At 35.6% G+C, this 18,585-nt stretch overlaps 1 protein-coding gene across 6 annotated transcripts in view; it reads right to left on the bottom strand.

Annotated features, from left to right (window-relative positions):
* Positions 1–236: 236 nt before the first annotated feature.
* LOC140516585 (E3 ubiquitin-protein ligase Mdm2-like) overlaps positions 237–18,585 on the bottom strand; it is a 29,797-nt gene continuing 11,448 nt past the window's right edge. For 5 of the 6 annotated variants that reach the window (XM_072627538.1, XM_072627534.1, XM_072627536.1 and 2 more), the window contains 4 exons: positions 16,794–16,954; positions 6,296–6,439; positions 5,771–5,848; positions 237–1,398 (listed from right to left, as the gene is read on the bottom strand). In XM_072627538.1, coding sequence (XP_072483639.1) covers positions 835–1,398; positions 5,771–5,848; positions 6,296–6,439; positions 16,794–16,954 — 947 coding nt within the window. In that variant the 3' untranslated portion in view covers positions 237–834. The remainder of the gene's footprint in view (positions 1,399–5,770; positions 5,849–6,295; positions 6,440–16,793; positions 16,955–18,585) is intronic. The other variant, XM_072627535.1, reaches the window with a different exon arrangement.

Raw genomic sequence — 18,585 nt, 5'->3', positions numbered from 1 at the left:
AAAGAACTATGATGGGCTCTAAAAAACATAAAGCCACCCTTTCTTTTTTATTTGTCTATGCAATATAAAAAGATCTCTAAATAACAAATGAAAACTATCAGGTTTTTCCTAGGAGATTTTTCCTAAGATTCTTGGAAGTAAGGACAGATAAAACTTCAAAGAATCAGAAACCTGAACTTATTTGCAACTCAAAAACAATCATTTTCATGAATCATCATCACATTTCACCAACAGTATTCAACTTAAATAATATTTATTAAATTTACTATTTACACAATTTTTTCAAAAAATTTCACACTCCCAAAGTAGATAAGGAAATTACTTAACAAAAAGAAAGTGAATCTTCAAAATAACTAGTGATTCTTAACAGATGCAAACAGTAAAGGATCTATAGTTTCAATATAACCCAGTATGAGTGTTTATGACTTACTCTCAAATGATCTGACTTGGCACATAAGTTTTGGGAACCAACTAAAGCACAAAGAGGTTCAATGATTCATCCGGGGTCAAACGAGCTGTAAGTGTCCCATGCAGTATCTGACCTGCACTCTATCCACTATACCTGGCTGCCTCTATAAATAATACAAATGAAAAGTAATAAAAATGCAAAAATGGAAAAAATAGTAATTAAAATGTTTTTTCCCAAAGGAAGAGAATAAAAAAATTCTTCCAAAAAGTAAATTGCATGAGATTTAACTAATATGGATTAGAAGTCATCCCAGAAAAAAAACGTACAAAAATAAAATTTTAAATAAAGTTCACAAGTCGTGTGAACATTCTTTAAGAGTTTCATACCCAAGGTTCATACATGGTTCCATTTTTAGTATATCACATTTAGAGAAAATAAGTTAACACAATCATCTGAATTGGCTGCCTACACACTGGACAAGGCTTATTTCTCTTTTTCAGCTTCTTAGCACATGTAAAACATGCCATAAGATGTCCTGTCCTTCCATGAACAATGCATCCATTTTTAGGTCGGCTCTGACAGATGACACAGGGCTCTACTGTACTAGGGGGAAGAATGGATTCCACACTTGCTTCTTTGTCTTGCACTTCTCTCTCAAATTCTCCAGCACCTTCCTGACTACTACAGATGATACTTTTAGATGTCGATGGCTGAGAATAATCCTCACTTTCTTGGGAGTCTGACGTCTGTACTATTTTTTCATCACTTTCCTCAACACATGAATCTTGAGAGTCATTCATTTTATCTTTCTTACAATCTGGAACATCAAAGCCCTCTTCCTCCCCTTGTGTGGGGCGTTCTAGTTTGCCTTTATCTGACACGTCACCTTTCCCCTCAGAAAGCCAATTCTCTCGCAAAGCCCAGCATCTATGGCAATGTGGTGGAAGTGGAGGGTTCATTTTATCACAGGAAGTACACTTCCAATAGTCCTGCAATGAAAAAAGAAGTAGAACTAGTTTCAATAGTTCTTAAATAACCAGAAATAACAATGCTAGTCATGCCAATTTATTCGGCTTGTTTGTTAAAAATCAGGTATTGAATAAAAAGATTTGGTAGCTTATTTTGTAAAACATTTCAAATTCTAGCCCATCTTTAACTCTTAGCAACTTCTCCTGAAACCTGAAATTGTGGGTAAGTGGTCTTTTCACCTTTTGGAGATTCTGACGTGAGGCATTCTATTTCTCTTAGTTGTAGACCTTTTTTTAATAGGAATCCATCCTTATCCGTATCTGTCAGGAACCATCTGCTACCATGTCTATTTTGATTGGGTAGTATTCAGAAGAATCTGTTTTAACTATTGCCCCCCCCTCCCCCTTTTTGTAAAATAGAGAGTAATGCAATTTATAGGAAACTAGCCAACTTACATTTGTAGCCAGTTCCCACCTTACAAATGATTTTTGTTATTTTACAAATCAGGTTTTTTTGAAAGTGAAAATGAATGTCTTCATAGAAATATTGCTAGAAACAGAAGTTAGGTTCCCAGGCCAAACTCAGAAAAGTCTACTTTATAATACAGCCTAATTAATAATACTAGATATTGAGAACACTGAACAATGGAGAGGTGGAAAAGGCTGAGAGGATGGCTGGAATTATGAATGAAAATCATCTAATGGATCCCCCTCTAGTTCTCTTGCCCTGTGGAGAAGGTTAACCCTAGATGAAACCTGTCTTTGACATCTTCATTACCATTGTACTTTCTCTCATTTCTCCCTCTATGTATCCTAATGTGATTCCCCCTTAGCATTTCCTTATATTATCATCAACTCTTATGTGCCCGCCAATGTTCTTCATGTCCCCAAATTACCTATAATCCTTTCACTCTAAACAAAATTCTTCTTTCAAATATCAAGCTGTGTTAGGAAGAAAACCTAAATTAAAAGAAATTAATTCTGAGCCTCAGCAAACCTCCCAGGAGTGATAGCTCCATTTTTTTTCAAAAGGCTTGCAAATTCAAACGAATCCCTGGTAGTCATTTCAGGGACAAAGTGAAATGAAAATATTTAGTAAGCATACGTTTGGAAGAGAAAATATTTTGGAATGGGTACAGAGGTTACTAAACAGTCTGTTATCTTTAAGTTTGTCAACTGCTTAGCTCTAGAGAGCTAAACTAGAGAAAGAAGCCATAGTAATTCAGCAGTCTCTCTTCTTAACACTAAGCCTAACTTTTACTTGTTTCTTATGCCTCGAAGATCTATGATTTCACTCATGTGAGCATATTCTCACTGTATTGACGTACATATGCTGCACCTTAGCACAGGGTTTCCGACTTATCACTTCTGGTGATAAACTTCTCTGATCTTGAGAGATCTTGGGTTGATCTTGAGAGAACAGACTAATAGTGCTTCACTTGGCCTAGACTTCTCACCTTGGTAGGAATTTACTAAATTTGCTAAAAAGTCTGAGTCTCACTGGAATAACTTGAAAATTCAGGATTACCTGAATTATATAACAAGACATTAAGCTAGGATTTTAGCGAAGGTCCCTCACTACCATCTTATGAGAAACAATACAGAAAACAAGTTTCAGTAAAAGGCTTTGTCTGCAGGTTTGGTGTTTGTTGAGATGGGGTCAAAGAGAGAAGCAAGAGAGAAACAAAAATCAACCTTCCCTCCTGACTCTTTTGTTTCTGCTAATAATACCAAACTCTCAAAGGAGTGGAACCACCTCTGACTCCCCCCATTTCCTTCTACCCCCAAATTCAGTCATTATAGTCTCCTCATACTTCCTCTGAAACACAACATCCAAAAATTCTTCCCATTCTTATTGCCATTCAGGATCTTTATTATCTAGAGTAATGAAATGATTTAAACGAGCTTTCCACCAATCCATCCTGCACATTAGAGCCAGTGTTTCTCATGTCATTTCCCTATTCAAAAGCATCCAATGGTTTTCACTACCTACAACATAAAAGTCCAGACTCCTCAGCCCACCATTCCAAGGCCTCCACAACAGACAATATTTAATAAGTGAAGTATTAACAGTGAACACAGCATTGTGCAAGATCCTGAGGAAGGTATGAAGTTTAGAGAAAACATAGCCCTCACAGAGCTATTCTAGTAGAGGCATAAGACATACATACTACTAGAATGCAACAAAGTACATAAAACGCTTGTGTATTAAGGAAAGATTTCATAACCAAGTGCTATGTAAAATTTGAGGGGAGAAAGTCATTGAGGGGAAATTAGAAAAATCTTTATGAATGATGAGCATTCTAAACTGAATTGGAAAGGATAGGTAGAAAGTCAAAAGTGAGGAGGAAGGGAAGGGAAGAGAATAAGCATTTATACAGCACCTACAATACGCCAGGGGCTGTGCTAAGCACTTTACAAATATTATCTCACTTGATCTTCACAACAACTCTGCAAGGTAGGTGCTATTTTTTATCCCTATTTTATAGTAGGGGAAGACTTAGGCAAGCAAAGATCAGGTGATTTACCCAGGGTCACAAACCTAATAAGTGTTTGAGAATGGATTTGAACTCAGTTCCTCCTGACTCTAGTAAACCCTCTATTCACTGAGTCACTTAGCTAGATAGACATGCTAGGTAGAGAAAATGGCTTGAACAAAGGCAATGAGGTACAAGACACATTCAAGAGATACCAAATAATCCAGTTTAGCTGGAGCATTGAGTCCATGAAGGGAAACAGTATGAGGTACAGGTAGAAAAGCAGGGTGATCAGTATATAGATTCATATTCAGCACTTTTTGTGATGGTAAAGCAGAGTGTCCATCAAACGGACAATGACTAAATTGCAGTACATGAATGTAATAGTATAGAGTTACACAATAAGAAATAGTAACTATGAGAATAACTTAGGAACAACTGCATAAAATGATACAAACAGATAAGTAGAACCATACATACAACTACAACAATGTAAATTAAAAGAAAAAAAAAAACCTGAACCCTGAGTCACTAACAAACCAATAAGGCTCAGTTTGAAGAGAAGCTGGAGATAAGGGCAGAATGATGCAAACAATGTCAAATTCAGTTATAACTGATGGGTGAAAGCAAAATTCTTGAGCAGTCAGGTTTAAAGACCAGAGCAGAGGCATCAAACACAGAGTTCACTGATGCACCACAACGCTTCCAAGCACTCCCTGGAACCAGAATAAAATGTGCCTGGGAAATGTTACAAAATAAATAAATACAATAAAACAGAGGTAACATAAGTCAATAAGTAGCCCACAGGGATCTTGATGTAGAAATCGGTGGCCCCTATATTTAGTCTGACACCAATGGACTTTAAAGCACATCATCTCACAAAACCAAGCATGCCCAGTGTCTACAATGCTATCTTATAATATTAAAATGGAAGTCATAAAAGAATGTTAGAAAATAGTTTTCACTAAGTTCTTTTAAAATCATAACGGTATATGTTACTGTTTCTGTTAGGATGAGATAAAACTATTGCTAGATCTACTATGTGACTATGTACTTCAAAATTTTTATATACAGTATGTTATATGAAACAGCTTACTCAACTTGACCTCAACTATATCAATATTATGAAGTCATTTTAATTTTCTAGTTTTTGTCTTCCAACATTACAATGAAATTTAAAGTTTTCTTTTCAAGTCACACAGTATTATGGTGTTCTTACAATTCTCAAATACCTTTGATCTCAATGATTTGGACATTCCCTCTAACAGAAATGCACGTCACAACTCATCCAGGCCTTGCACCACATCCTTCCCTAAGTTCACCATGGGGGGACAATCTTCCTTAGAAGTTGTTTGGCACAAGGATACTGAGTGCTGTGTCATCCCCCTGCCATCCTCTGTCCTCAAAATGTAGCACCCAGGCCACCTTTTTTAACCTTTTTTCTTATTCTACATACAAAGAGAGTATTTAAAGTCAGGTAAACACAGATATCCCTATGGTGTATACCTGATTTTATAATCTTTTCTCTTCTTTAGCATATGAAAATACACTTTACTACTAATCTATCCTTAGAAGGAAAGAATAACTAGCAATATTAACCAAATAAGAAGCTAAAACAACAGTTTTAACAAAATCTTTCTCAACATCAGTTAATTAATGAACAGGAAATCCTAAGTGTGTGGCATAAATGTGAGCATTTAACAAAAAAATATTAATCACATTCCAATAAACAACAAATATGTAGCAACAGATGACTGCCTTAAGTCATTAATGTATATTGTAATGTTAAAAATAAAGTAAATTCCACAAATTTTTTTACTTCTTACAAAGTGGATATACTTTTCTAACCCTACTCTAAATTCACATCTCACTGTCATTTGCTTTTGTATCGCAGGAAATCAGAATTTTATACTTACAGCTAAGGATATTTCAGGATCTTCATCAAACGAGTCAGTGTCACTATCCTCTGCCTGATATAAGGTTACCTGGGATATCTAAAACAAGGCCCAACAACTCCATTAATACCAATCTATTACTTCATTTTATCTAAACAAGTTCCCTAGATTTACTAGAAGTGGAGTTTCGAAAATGAAGAGCTGACCCACAAGCAAACAGAAGCACAGCACTGGAGCTGAGCAGAGCCCAGACAGGCTCCGCAACTTGCCAAGGGCAAGTAACTTCACCTTTCTAAACTTCTATCTACAAAATGAGAATGATACTGCTTGTGTTAGCTACCTCTCAGAATTACAAGGTAAACAGACTTTGCTTTCATGCATGAAGGGTGATGAAGACAAAGATAAAGAAATTTCTGGAATTTTAAATGAACCAATACATTCAAAAATCGGGATTAACATTTCAATTTGCTGTACAGAATGCACTAAAAACAAGGAAAACACTTCACTTATTTCTTAAGCAGCTATGTTAAAAAAAAAAAAACCCACCTCATCATCTTCATCTGTGAGTTCTTGTCCTTCTTCATTGTGGCTATAATCTTCTGAATCAAGAGACTCAACTTCAAACTCAACACTGAATTGGTCTGAAACTGAATCATCTGAATTTTCACTTAATACACCAGTATCAATATCCTAAACAAAAGAAAAGGAATTTTAACTCAAGCAAAAAAAAACGATCCACAGTTTCCTAACTGCTCTCCCTTACTTGTCCAATCCCACCCCCACCTTAAAATCCAATCAGCACATCAAACTAATTCTTCCAAAAAAACTTTGTCATTTCCTTACACAAAATTGGACAAAACCTAGACTCCTTATCCTGACATTCCAGGCCTTCAAAAACGCTAATATTTAAAGCTCTTCTTACACTTGATAACCTCAAAATGAACCATCCTCTCCAGGCAGACTATCCCTACCTCCAAGCCTTTGCTTTAACCTTTCCTCCTATTTGAAATGTTTCCTTCTCCTCCCCAACCACATCCCACTCCTCCACAGTCCTTGAGGGTCAGCTCAAGTTCCATATTCCTGGAAAACCTTCCCAATCACACATCTGAAAATTATTTGTCTCCTTTGAATTACTGAATTACAGATGTACTATCTAATTTTCCCAAAAGATTATGTATTTGAGGACAAAGACTGTCCTCTATACTTTCTTAAGGCCTCCCCCACAGAACTAGCACATGACTTGTGCACACTTGGGTCTTTAATCTGTTGACTTAGAAACATAAACTTTATACAGTTTAATAAATAGGATTACAGGTTGAATTTGGAGAGGTAAAAGAATGGTCCAATTTACATAATTCTAGCACTTACCAGAGGGCTTGCCCAGAAAATACAAATAACTGGCTATGTAAAATAGTCTAAATTTGAGACTATTTATAAAAAATCCTGCTAAAGGTTCTCAATTTTGAGACAATTGCCTTTCCCAGCTATCTCTGAACATTTCAGAAATCAGGAGAAACTAATGTTCATCAGTATTATGTGCCTTATACAAGGTACAGCTTAAAGATGAGTTTTTGGACTCTGAGCCAAAGAGCTATTAAATTTGTTAACCAAGGCAGGTGTGACAAAGACCCTTACTGTGGAATGAGATCTAGTCACATAGCTGAGTGTAAAGAATTGGAAGTCAGAAAAACTGAGTTTGAATCTTAGGTCAGTCATTAACAACCGAGTGACTGTAGGCCAATCACTTAACTGCTTAGGTTTCAGTCTCCTCATCTGGATTATGAGGTCTACTAAAATATTTCTAAGGTCCCTTCTTGCTTCTCAATTCTATCAACTATGAAAAATGCAAGTAACATCTTCTTGAAGAAATCAATGGAAACTATATGACACTCATTAACCACCACAGCTTCCACGGATTTTGAATCTTTGCACAGAAAATGCAAGGATCACACTTAAAGAAAATACTTTAATGAGATGATCAGCCAGTCCCTAGCAGATGCTGCCATATCCCAGAGAAGGCAGAGGTGGAATGGGTAATTGTTTTCAGCATACCACTTCTTTAATCAATCATCCAGATGTGGCTGGAGACACTCTAGAAGCTTGATTATAATTACATGGCCATATGCTATTAGAAGTCCACATTCTTCATTTGTAACACAGTCTGATTATGGCACCAGCAGCTATACAATTCAATAATATAGCACTGGCACTTATGAAAATAGTACCAAGTTTGTACAGCTCCAGTCCTAAGTGCAGCAGGTGAGGACAGCCAGTTCAGTAGCCAGCATGACTGATGTCACATTTCCCTAGCTTGGGGGAGAATTCCAACCAATGAAGTTACCAACCCTCCCTCAAAGAAAGCCTTTCCTTCTTTTCTCTTCTCCCCTCCCCTGCCCTTTTGAATCACTATGATTTGTCTGTTATACAGATGAGTTAGAATTCACTTCTAATTTTTCCCTGACAAAAATGATTCCAGCCAGGTTACAAATTTTGAGTGTGTAGCCATATAAAGAGAGTTTGAGGAAATAATCTTTTTAAACTTCTTGCATATTGAGAGAATTTTAGCCCTTAGTTAAGAGAATAAAATATTTTAGGCAATTTAATCCTAGCCCCTTTTCTACACTACAAATTTTGGAAGTAGAAATGAAGGTTTAAATGCATAACAAGGAAAGAATGCTGCTATGCTCTAATCTCATTATTTTACTGGAGGGTAAAGGTGAAGATGGGCAGCAAAACATTTGCTATTATTTCCTAAGTTCTTTAAGAAAAAGCAGGAATTAAGAAATATTAAAGAAGTGCTTCTCAGGAGACTGGCCTGCATATTGGACTTACAGCTGATCGCATTTGAAAGGAAAAAAGGAGTAACCAAACTCAAGGTAGGATGAGTTTGCTGATTCTCCCCAGCTAACATCCACCTTAATAGATCAGCCTAATTAGATACCTACCTTACCAAGGAATGGAAGAAAAACATTTAAATAATACATAAATGTGTTAAGCTAGAAACTGGACTACTGTACTTCAATTATTGCCAGAATCGTAAGGTGATTCTTAGATGTCAATTTAAAACCATATATTATTTTCTACGCTATCTGAAATGCTGTATCTCAGCTACAAGGTGGGTGCTACATATGTCAATCATACTAAAAGGAATCAACAGTTTCCAAATGTCCCATATATACAAAAATATTGACAACAGTGCTTTTAGTTAGTAACAAAGAACCAGAAGGAAAGAACATCCTTATATCTTTTTATTCAGAGATTTTAAAAAGATAACAATGGTTCATTGAAGAACTCTGCGTATACCTTTTTAATCTCTGCAGTTTTATAAGTGAGCTGAGTATTATTTCTCAAATATTCTTTTGCAACTCAGCTTTTAGAATTTATAAAGCATTTTAAAAGGGAAAGATTCAAAACGACATGCATTCAATTCACTATCTATTTGCAAGCTGGTAGGCATTTCCTATTCCTAATGAAGTATGCTGCCTATGTGAAGTTTTTTGGCATAGGACATAAAGGGCAGACTCTCAATCTGGCAAGAAAAAAATTATGCTTTATGTCTAATGCCCAACAAACTGACATCAGTGGGAGAAACTGAAAACATCCACTTTGACATTCTAACTATGAAATATGAATAGAATACATAAAAGAGGTCACAACTACATGGATGAGCAGCTTGTGAATAAAAAAGCTGGCTGTGTTTGGTTTCATTGTATACTCAAATTATTTCAAAAGATTCTCAAAATAAACATAAGCAAATATACCACCATGAAGATAAGTAGTTCATGTCGCAATATCGACTACAGAGAGTAGTAGAGAAATTCTACTTAAGAACTTGACAATGTTCTTCAAGATAAATCAATATATACTTTGAAATTCAACAACTTCAATACACAAGTGAACACGGGTAGAAAGTGAAAACTACACTGGCACATATGGCTTATGATTAAAAAACTTAAAAGCCAAAGTGAAAGTAGACTCCTAAAAATTCTCATACAAATCTTAAGTACAGTCGTTTAGAAGAGCCGGAAAGGCACTAAACAGGGCAAGAAACATTAAAAATTTAAATTTGCCATTTTTCAACAGACAGGAAACAAATCACATCAAATCAGCTGTCTGTGGAATCAGCTGACCAGATAGAGCAGAGGCTGAAGTAAGCATCCAAAAAGGATAAAGGTATAGACACTGCATACAATTACAGTAGCTCCTACAAATCCAGAACATATACAGTAGACTTAAGAAATTGGATATCACCATTTCTAGCCCAATCTCTCATCTCAATTCTGGTCTGTCCTTAATTATATTTTATTAGCATTTAGGTAAAAGGGATAAAATTGCCCTTATTTCATTTTAATCCGATTCCAACCTTAACACACAACAATCGCACTCAACAAACAGGCTCTCTTTAAGTTCTATTAGTTTTCTAAAAATTCCAGTTCCCTCTTCCTCCCCTTTGAGATCAGTATTAAGAGTGCTTACCCTTTCTCCTCTCTTCCTATTCTTTGTTGTTTGTTCTCCATTTTCTTCACCTTTGATGCTTATACTCAATTTCTCTTCTTCCCTCCTCCCTTCTCCCTCACCCCTAAAACGATCTCCCTAGAGTGATTACATTGAGTTAAACTGTAAAACTCACTTTGGTTTTCATACCTTGACGATGATCTGCCTTCTTGTTGCAAAGCTGCCTTAAGACTGGCTCTCTCCTCCACAAATCCTTGAAATCCCCGTAGACTCAAAATGACCACCTTTTTTGTCTTCAAAAAGATTCTATTAGAAACTTAGCACAAATGGAAAACTAAACTGGATTTGGGATGAAATTTTATAGCTTTAATTTTTTAGAACTAAACTATTTCAGATTCTGTCCTTTTTCTTGTTTTGCTAGAAATGTTATATAATTCAAACTGATGTTTTCTGGTATGAGATGCTTTTCTCAGTGACTTGCAAAATCATCTCTTTATCAGGGCAGTCGTGAAGTCTAACAATGATGTATCTAGGCAAGATTACCTTAGGATTAACTGTTCCATTAACTTATAATCTGTCCCTCATTTTCAATATATTCTCAGATTTCCCTATATAGTTTCCCAGAACGTCATCTAGTTTTCTTCGGCTTCCAGAAACTGAGAATTCTGATATTCTTTTGCCTTGTTCTGGCTTCCAGATACAATTTATCCAACTGTTCTAAATCTTTGTCCAGTTGTGAAATTTTTTGAGCATGTTTCCCTTTCTTGGTTTCTTCAATTTTGTCCTCCAGGGAAATAATTCTATTTTAAAAATGTTACCTTTTTCTTCAGATACTTCTAAGCTGTTGTTTCAGAAATCTCAGGAAAGTTCTCATTCAGTTTCTTTTCATTTTATTTCAGCTCCTCCATGGCATTTTTCTTAAATTCATTTCTTCCTTAAATTCCTTTACTACATCCACTGTTCCAATATCCATTGTGTCCTAAAAAGATTAATGCTTCTGTTTTGTATTTTATACATTCTATTTGTCTGGTGTTTATGTCTCTACTCTTATATTCATTTTGATTGTATCAGAACCTTTTCTCATGTTTATTAAGCCTTGAATTTTTTCCCCCAAAATTTTTCTCTTGAAAAATGATAGTGTTTTTCACTCTTTCAGGCATTTATTGACACAATTTTTGGCTCATTTGGGATACTGAGAAGGTTCTCCATGGATCTTTTACTCCTCCATCTTCACAGAAGTTCATTAATCACATTTCTTAAAATTTCAACTCCTGTACAACAGTCATCACAACAAAAGAGTGGGGAAAAAAAGCCCATAAAGTATTTCAACCAGCAAATACTACCTCATTGGCAGGTATATACTACCTCAAATGGCAGCCAAGGGCAATACAAGTTGAATACAAACTCAACTGTAAAACTACAGAAAAATGTTGGAAAACTACAAGCACTATTACCTCAAAACAATGAAAACTTGTTAAGAAAACAATCCAACAAAGATGTTGTGAGATCCAGATTAAGCCAGTTCATCCTGAATGAATTTGCAGATAAAACCAGATGGAATCAAACACAAGTAAAATAGCAGAATTGTGAGGATTTTTTATGGTACTATATCATTCCCATGAAAAAGATATGAAATCATCATATTCAATTCAGGCTTTGTGAAGAAGTGACAATTGTACTTAAACCACAAGTTGGGAACCATTAGAAATGGCCAATTAGACACAGAAAAAATCCATGCTTCAGGAAACAATTCCTGAAGCACTCAAGGATCAATTAGCAGATAATCAAAAGAGGTGAAGATTCCTAAAGACTGAAAAAGTTACGGATTTTGCTCTTACCCTGCTCCCAAAAAACAAAAAGCAAAAATGGGTAGGGGAGAAAGGAAAGGAGGGAATTGAGAAAACAGCAGCAACTAGCACCCCATTTATTCAAATGGTCACAACAGTCCATGCTCACATCAACAGTAACCTCAACAAAAACCATTTAAGCGTTATTTTCTCAGACAATTTTCTACAAAAGACCACAACTTTACAGTCAACTCTATTGACTCAAAGATACAGAGAACACAATACACCACTATTTATTTTTCACTGATTTTCTTCTTTGGAGAATGGGTCTCCTCAACCAGTCCAAGATGGACAACATACAGCAGCCACTAAACAAGCCTGATCCAAAACCGACTGTTATGGAAGCTTCACTCTGCTCCGTCTACGACCTGCGCCACTTTGCTCCTCCTTAGGCAGCCTGGTGGTCTTCCACTCCCAAAGGCTGACCACATTGGTGCTGCACTTAGCACACTCCATTAGCTTCAGCCACACTGCAGCTCAGCACTCCCGAAATCAAGGGGATCCATCAACCTACCCCAGTAGCAAGGATTATAGATGTGCATCAACATGCCTGGCTATTATTCAGTGATTTAAAAGAATATGACTCAAAAAACAAAACAAAACAATGGAGACTTGAAGTCTCCTCAGATGTGCATCTGGGAGGCACATATCAAAATCACGTAAGACTCACAGCAAACAAGACATCATGAAAAATATACTTTACATAAAGTCTGAATGAAGGATTCCTTATCAATTACAAGCCTATCCAAATGCTTCTAATCAGATGACTGTACTTTTTGCATCATCCCCTGTAACACTACACAAAACTTCAAATAAACTCACAGCAATGTGAGGCTGGTCTAAAAATACACAATTGGAAAAAAATAGTGGATTAAAATATTGCCTAGATAACGCCCGATGGCCAATCAAATAAGTTTGCCAATGTTTGTAGGATAGGCGTACCAGATGGAGAATGAGCTTGGGCATGAATTGGGTAGGGATGAGACTGGGATGGGTTACATTTGGAAATCAACAGCATGTATTCATTAGTTCTAAATTACCTGATGATGCAAAAGCCTGTTTTAACACCAATCAATCACAGATACCAAATGGTTCTGAATCATAAAACAATGATCATGCATAAGAAGGGAAGTTATCAATGGGAAAATTCATTGTATTCAATAGTTCATAAAAACGAGATGTCTGTAAGATGCTTTGCAAAACTTAAAACACCATGTAAATGCTAGCTGCTATTATCATCATAATCACAAATTATCTAAAGAGCTGTTACCCAATAGTTAAGCAGTCAATATCAAGTTTTCAAAAGAATTACAAACTGTGAACAAGCATACAAAAACATGTTCCAAATCACTATTAATAACAGAAATGCAAAGAAAACAATTCGGCAGTTTCATCTCATACTCAGCAAATCATCATAACAAAAGATGAAAATAGTCAATGCTGGAGGATCTATGAGGAAGACAGCACTGCTGATGGACCTGCAAACTGGTCCAACCATTCTGGAAAACAATGTGGAATAAAATGTAGGAGAAAAATTCTCCTAAATTGTTCATAATCTCTGATTCAGAGATCCCAATGCTTAAGAGTATAGTCCTGGGGGGTGGAGAGGGAGACAAACAGCTCTCACATACACAAAAACAATCATAGCAACACTTTTTGTGGTTTCAAAAACCGGACCCATTTAGCTGAGGAAACAGTTGAACAAACTGTGGTGCATGAACATATAATACATTATTGTAGCATAAAAAACAATAAATATGAGAAATTTAAAGAAAAAACACTAGATAATGAAGAAATGCAGAGTATGAAATAAGTAGAAACAGGAGAATAATAAATTGCTGTGGTCCAGTTGTGTCCTATTCTTCTTCCTGACTCCATTTGGGGTTTTCTTGGCAAAGATACTGAAGTGGTTTGCCATTTTCTTCTCTAGCTCATTTTACAGTTCAGGAAGAAACTGAGGCAAGTAGGGTTAAAATGACTTGCCCAGGGTCACACAGCTAGTAAGTGTCTGGGGTCAGATTTGAACTCAGGAAGACGAATCTTCCTAACTCCAGGCCTGGCACCCTACCCACTGTGCCACCTAGCTGCCCAAAAAGCAATATATATAAAAATGATAAACAACGTAAATTGAAACTACACTAAAATAAAGCCAAACACAAAAAATTTAACGATCAGTATGGGCTCCTCCCCTTCCCAAGGAGAAAATAAATATATTTCTCTTCTTTCTCTGAGAAGATAAGGAACTGTGGGTTTGGAATGATGTAGACTACTGTCAAAAAGTTGCTGACAGTAGTTTTCTTTACCCATTTTTCTTTGTTACAAGGCAGGGCTCATTGTATATATGTTGGGAGGGAAGAGGAGCTATAAACTGAAATGGTGGCAATGTAAAAACATAAAAAATCCATACAGGTCATTATTCAAAACAATTCAGCTGTACTTCAAGGCAAGGTTTATTTGGTTTATCCCTTTACTAGTGAAAATGGATTCTTCCCTCAGTTGCCATCCCCCTTCTCCAAACAGCCCCCATGTCTCTTTCCCCCAATAATGTTTTCACAATACCTAGATTAAATCCCTATTTGCCCTAAAAATCAGCCCCCCCCTTCTCTCAGTTCTGACCCAGGAAGGCTGCCCTACTCCTCCTGTCTTTATTCTCTCCAACCCCTAAATCTAGGAGTAAAAAGGACCTTTGACAGGCTCAGCATACACCAATAATCTACAACCCTTTCCTTTTTATCACAAGGCCTGCCCCTTGAAGCGAGGGTAGAATTTTGGGATCCAAGTCGGAATGGGTAAATTTTGAGCCCAGCTTCTAATAGTTCAATGAAGGGAGCCTGAGTTTGAACGGAGCAATGAGGGTTCCAAATTCCAACAGATTGATCAAGGCTCTGAGTTCCAATAGACCAGTTGAAGAACAGAAAAATAAGTCATAAAAACTTCCTACTATCAGTGAAAGGAAAAGTATCCAAGGAGAGGTAGCATGGAACTTCTTAACCTTTTTGTATCATGCCCTCCAAACCCTGGCAGTCTACTGAAACCCATGGACCCCTTCTCAAAAGAATGTTTTTAAGTAATTAAGGAAAATGCTAAATTTCATTTGGAAATTAGTGAAAATAAATATGTAATTCTTCCCCCATCTAAGCTCATGGATAACCTGAAATTTATCCATGAATACCAGCTTAAGAATCAGTAGTAGACAGAGTTGGTCTCAGAACTCAGTGTCCCAAGCAATTCCATATGGTTTTAAGTTATAGAATAGGTGCTAATCTGTATTACTAGAGGAAGCCTCCTCACCTGGGACTTTACATCAATAAGATCACAGGGTAAGACTACAAAAAAGAAAAAAAAGACCCAAGTGTCCTGGCACAAGGAGATGATAATTACACTATACTATGACAGACATGTCAGACTATATTGGAACTACTATATCTAGCTCTGGGTATGACATTTTTTGAAGAAATGGTGAAAAGTTAATATTCAACCAGGAGTAGAACTGTAACAGGAGGAGTACTCTAAATCACTGTATTTTTCATTAAAGGAAATAGGAATGTTTAGCCTAGAAAAGATAACATTTTATAGGGGATATGATAATCTTCAAACACATGAAGCATTGTTATGTGAATGCAAGATCATAATTGTTTTACTTGACCCCTTAAGACAAATTGATAAAAAATTACAGAGAGGTCATTTCAGTACAAACTAAGGGGAAAAAAATCTCCTAAAAGTGAGAATATTTAAAAGTGAAATGGGCCAACGTAAAAACTAATGGATTTTCTATCAGAGGAAATCTTCACTTAGGCTAAATGATCAATGATTAGGCATACTGGAAACAGGATTCATGATTTGGAAAGGAGTTAGATTAGAGGATCTCTAAATTATTTTTTAACTCTCAGCCTATGGTCCTCTGATAAAGAGTATAAAAGACTGTGTCAAGGATATTTATTATAGTTACATAGTGAGATAGCCAGGAAAACAGTTAAAATAATACAGCTAATTTCAAAGATAAAAGACACTGGCCTTCAGCTAGATGGATAAATTGGATAAAGTGGAAACCAAAGCCATGATTTATATCTCCCACCATGCTCAACACACAGTAGGTACTTAATAAATTGTGATAGATTTGAATAAAAACCAAGACTGATACTGTCCTACCATACATAATGTCACATCCGTATTTCCTTCCTTCCAGTTAAATCTGCCCTTTTTTACTTCCAAACCTACCACGTCACCTATGTGGTAGGTGTTGAAAATAATGGACAATGACATACTTGCTGGTGGCTGAAACGTATAGGCATTGCCTTAAATTATGATTAAGCTTTCCAAGAAAATATGCAAATTCTAGTAACTGAAAAAACTAGGAAATATACCAGTTATGGTGCTCAGACTCATATGAAGAGCTACAAATATCTAGGTTAATGAAATTTGGGGGGTTCTGCCCTGGCTTTTTTAACTTTTACAATCACTAAAGCAGAATTGCTACAAGTTTCTAAAACCATATAAGCTTGATTCTCTTAAGTATCTTTCATCACATTTAATATTAATTTTATCATCAAATCTCTAACTCTCCATCCCCAAGACTACATCTAAGTGGATGTTATTACACAGTCACTCCCCTTAAAGGGAAAATCTTATCACAAATTCAGAAGCCCATACTCCTGTCCTTTGAAAAAGAGTTTCTTTCAAACCCCCTTTACCTAAATTTCTGCTGACAAGATAGCTAATCTATTTTAACAAGTAATGATTACCGGACTTGAAGGGATTTCTGTTGAGTCACTGCTACCGCTTCGTTCACAGCATATCTCACTTATGACACACAGGGCACAGCTTTCATCAAATGTAAGGGAAATACTATCTGACTTATGTCGTTTTCTGTGTCTTTCACCAGGCAACTCTTCCGAATTTTCTTCTTTTGGTGAAAAAAAGAAAAAACTGTTAATTTATACAATTATAATAATTCTAGAAAGTGTTCTGTGTACCTTTACATTGACAATTTTTTCACCAAAAAGTTAAAATTATAGGCATATGGACTAAAAGGTAACAGTAACATACAAACACGTCTGAAAAGAAACATCTACCAAAACACCTCCAAATGAGTCTTATAAAAGGTCATCAAACATATCATTTTTGCAGACTTGTATCTCCACAAGTAATGATTTATAAAATTCACTAAAGAGATTTTCTTCTTTCAACTCCTCTGTATGTTGATAAATATTGTATTCTAGAATATGAACTTTTATCACTGGCATCTCAAAAAATAAAAAAAAATTATTGCTAAGGTGGCTTTAATCATTTCAACTTCTTCAGAATCCTATTTCTTCAGCAGGATATATCAATATAAGTGAGAGCTACTTTTAAACAAAAGATTACCTCCATGATTTAAAACAGGCCAAGATAGTTGCCAATGACTGCAATGACTTGTGCGCACAAGACAAACCATTGAGATGTAAAAATGTTAAAATTACTAACATTTATTTATACCTTAAAAAAGCAAAATTAAGCTTTATTAACATTTAATAAGTGATATGTGAGGTGTTCTAAGGGAACAGTGAGAGATATACCACACAGAAGGGTTGAGATTAGTGCCCTCATTCACTGATTTGCTTTCCCCATTATTACAACAAATTGCAGTTTGTTTTCCTGGCTGAGTGGATTTACAGTATTATCTAGGTTTATCTACACTAACCTTTGCAAAATAGACAAGTGATTTAAAAAGATTTCTGCAAAGAAACTATGGATTGAGGATAACATTAATAATGCGGGAGCACAAATGAACATGAATATGGCAGGGATGTCATTTCTCTTACTCCTTCATCAGCCAAATTACAAAATAAAAATGACAGTACAATGAACTGTAATTAAATAAGACAGAAAATCAATCAAAATCCTTTGAAATTATTCGTAATCTTTGAAAGATGGATCTCAATCCATTATCATTCATGTTTTACCTTGAATTATCAAGATTTTCAAAGATAATAAAGCACATATTCAACTGCTCTCACTCTAAGTATTGCAATTTTATGTACCATTAATAAAAAAAGTTTAACTATTGTCCTTTACCTGTCATACTTTAACTTCTATTTTTGTGTTTTTATAACGTATGTAACATATCAGTGCAATAGTTTCATGTAAGCAATTTATATGACAGTGTACTACACTGAGGGTATATACTCAAATGTTTTTACAGAAGTACAATAACAGAAGTACAAAATCAATAAAGCATAAGTGTTGTATAAGCATATTTGTGATTCAACACATTTCTAATTTTCTCCTTTTACATTTTCTACTCAAAGATATCTTCATTTTTCATTTTCTCAAATGAAAAGTTACCTGCCACTGGGAAAAACTATACTTAAGATGTACTGCAGTAAAAATAAAACATTTTAATGAGAAAAAAATGAGAAAGAATGTAAAGAAAATAATTAGCCAGCCTTAAATAAATGAGCCCATATCATATATCAACAGAGAATGAAAAGAAAGAACAGAGATCCATCCACTTAACAAAGGAAAAAAAATCCTTCAAGCAACCACCATCAATAC

This window comes from Notamacropus eugenii, chromosome Y (assembly GCF_028372415.1).
Source record: "Notamacropus eugenii isolate mMacEug1 chromosome Y, mMacEug1.pri_v2, whole genome shotgun sequence".
Classification (NCBI taxonomy): domain Eukaryota; kingdom Metazoa; phylum Chordata; class Mammalia; order Diprotodontia; family Macropodidae; genus Notamacropus; species Notamacropus eugenii.
The sequence above is the reverse complement of the archived record's forward strand: the minus strand, read 5'-3'. Positions and strand labels throughout refer to the sequence as shown.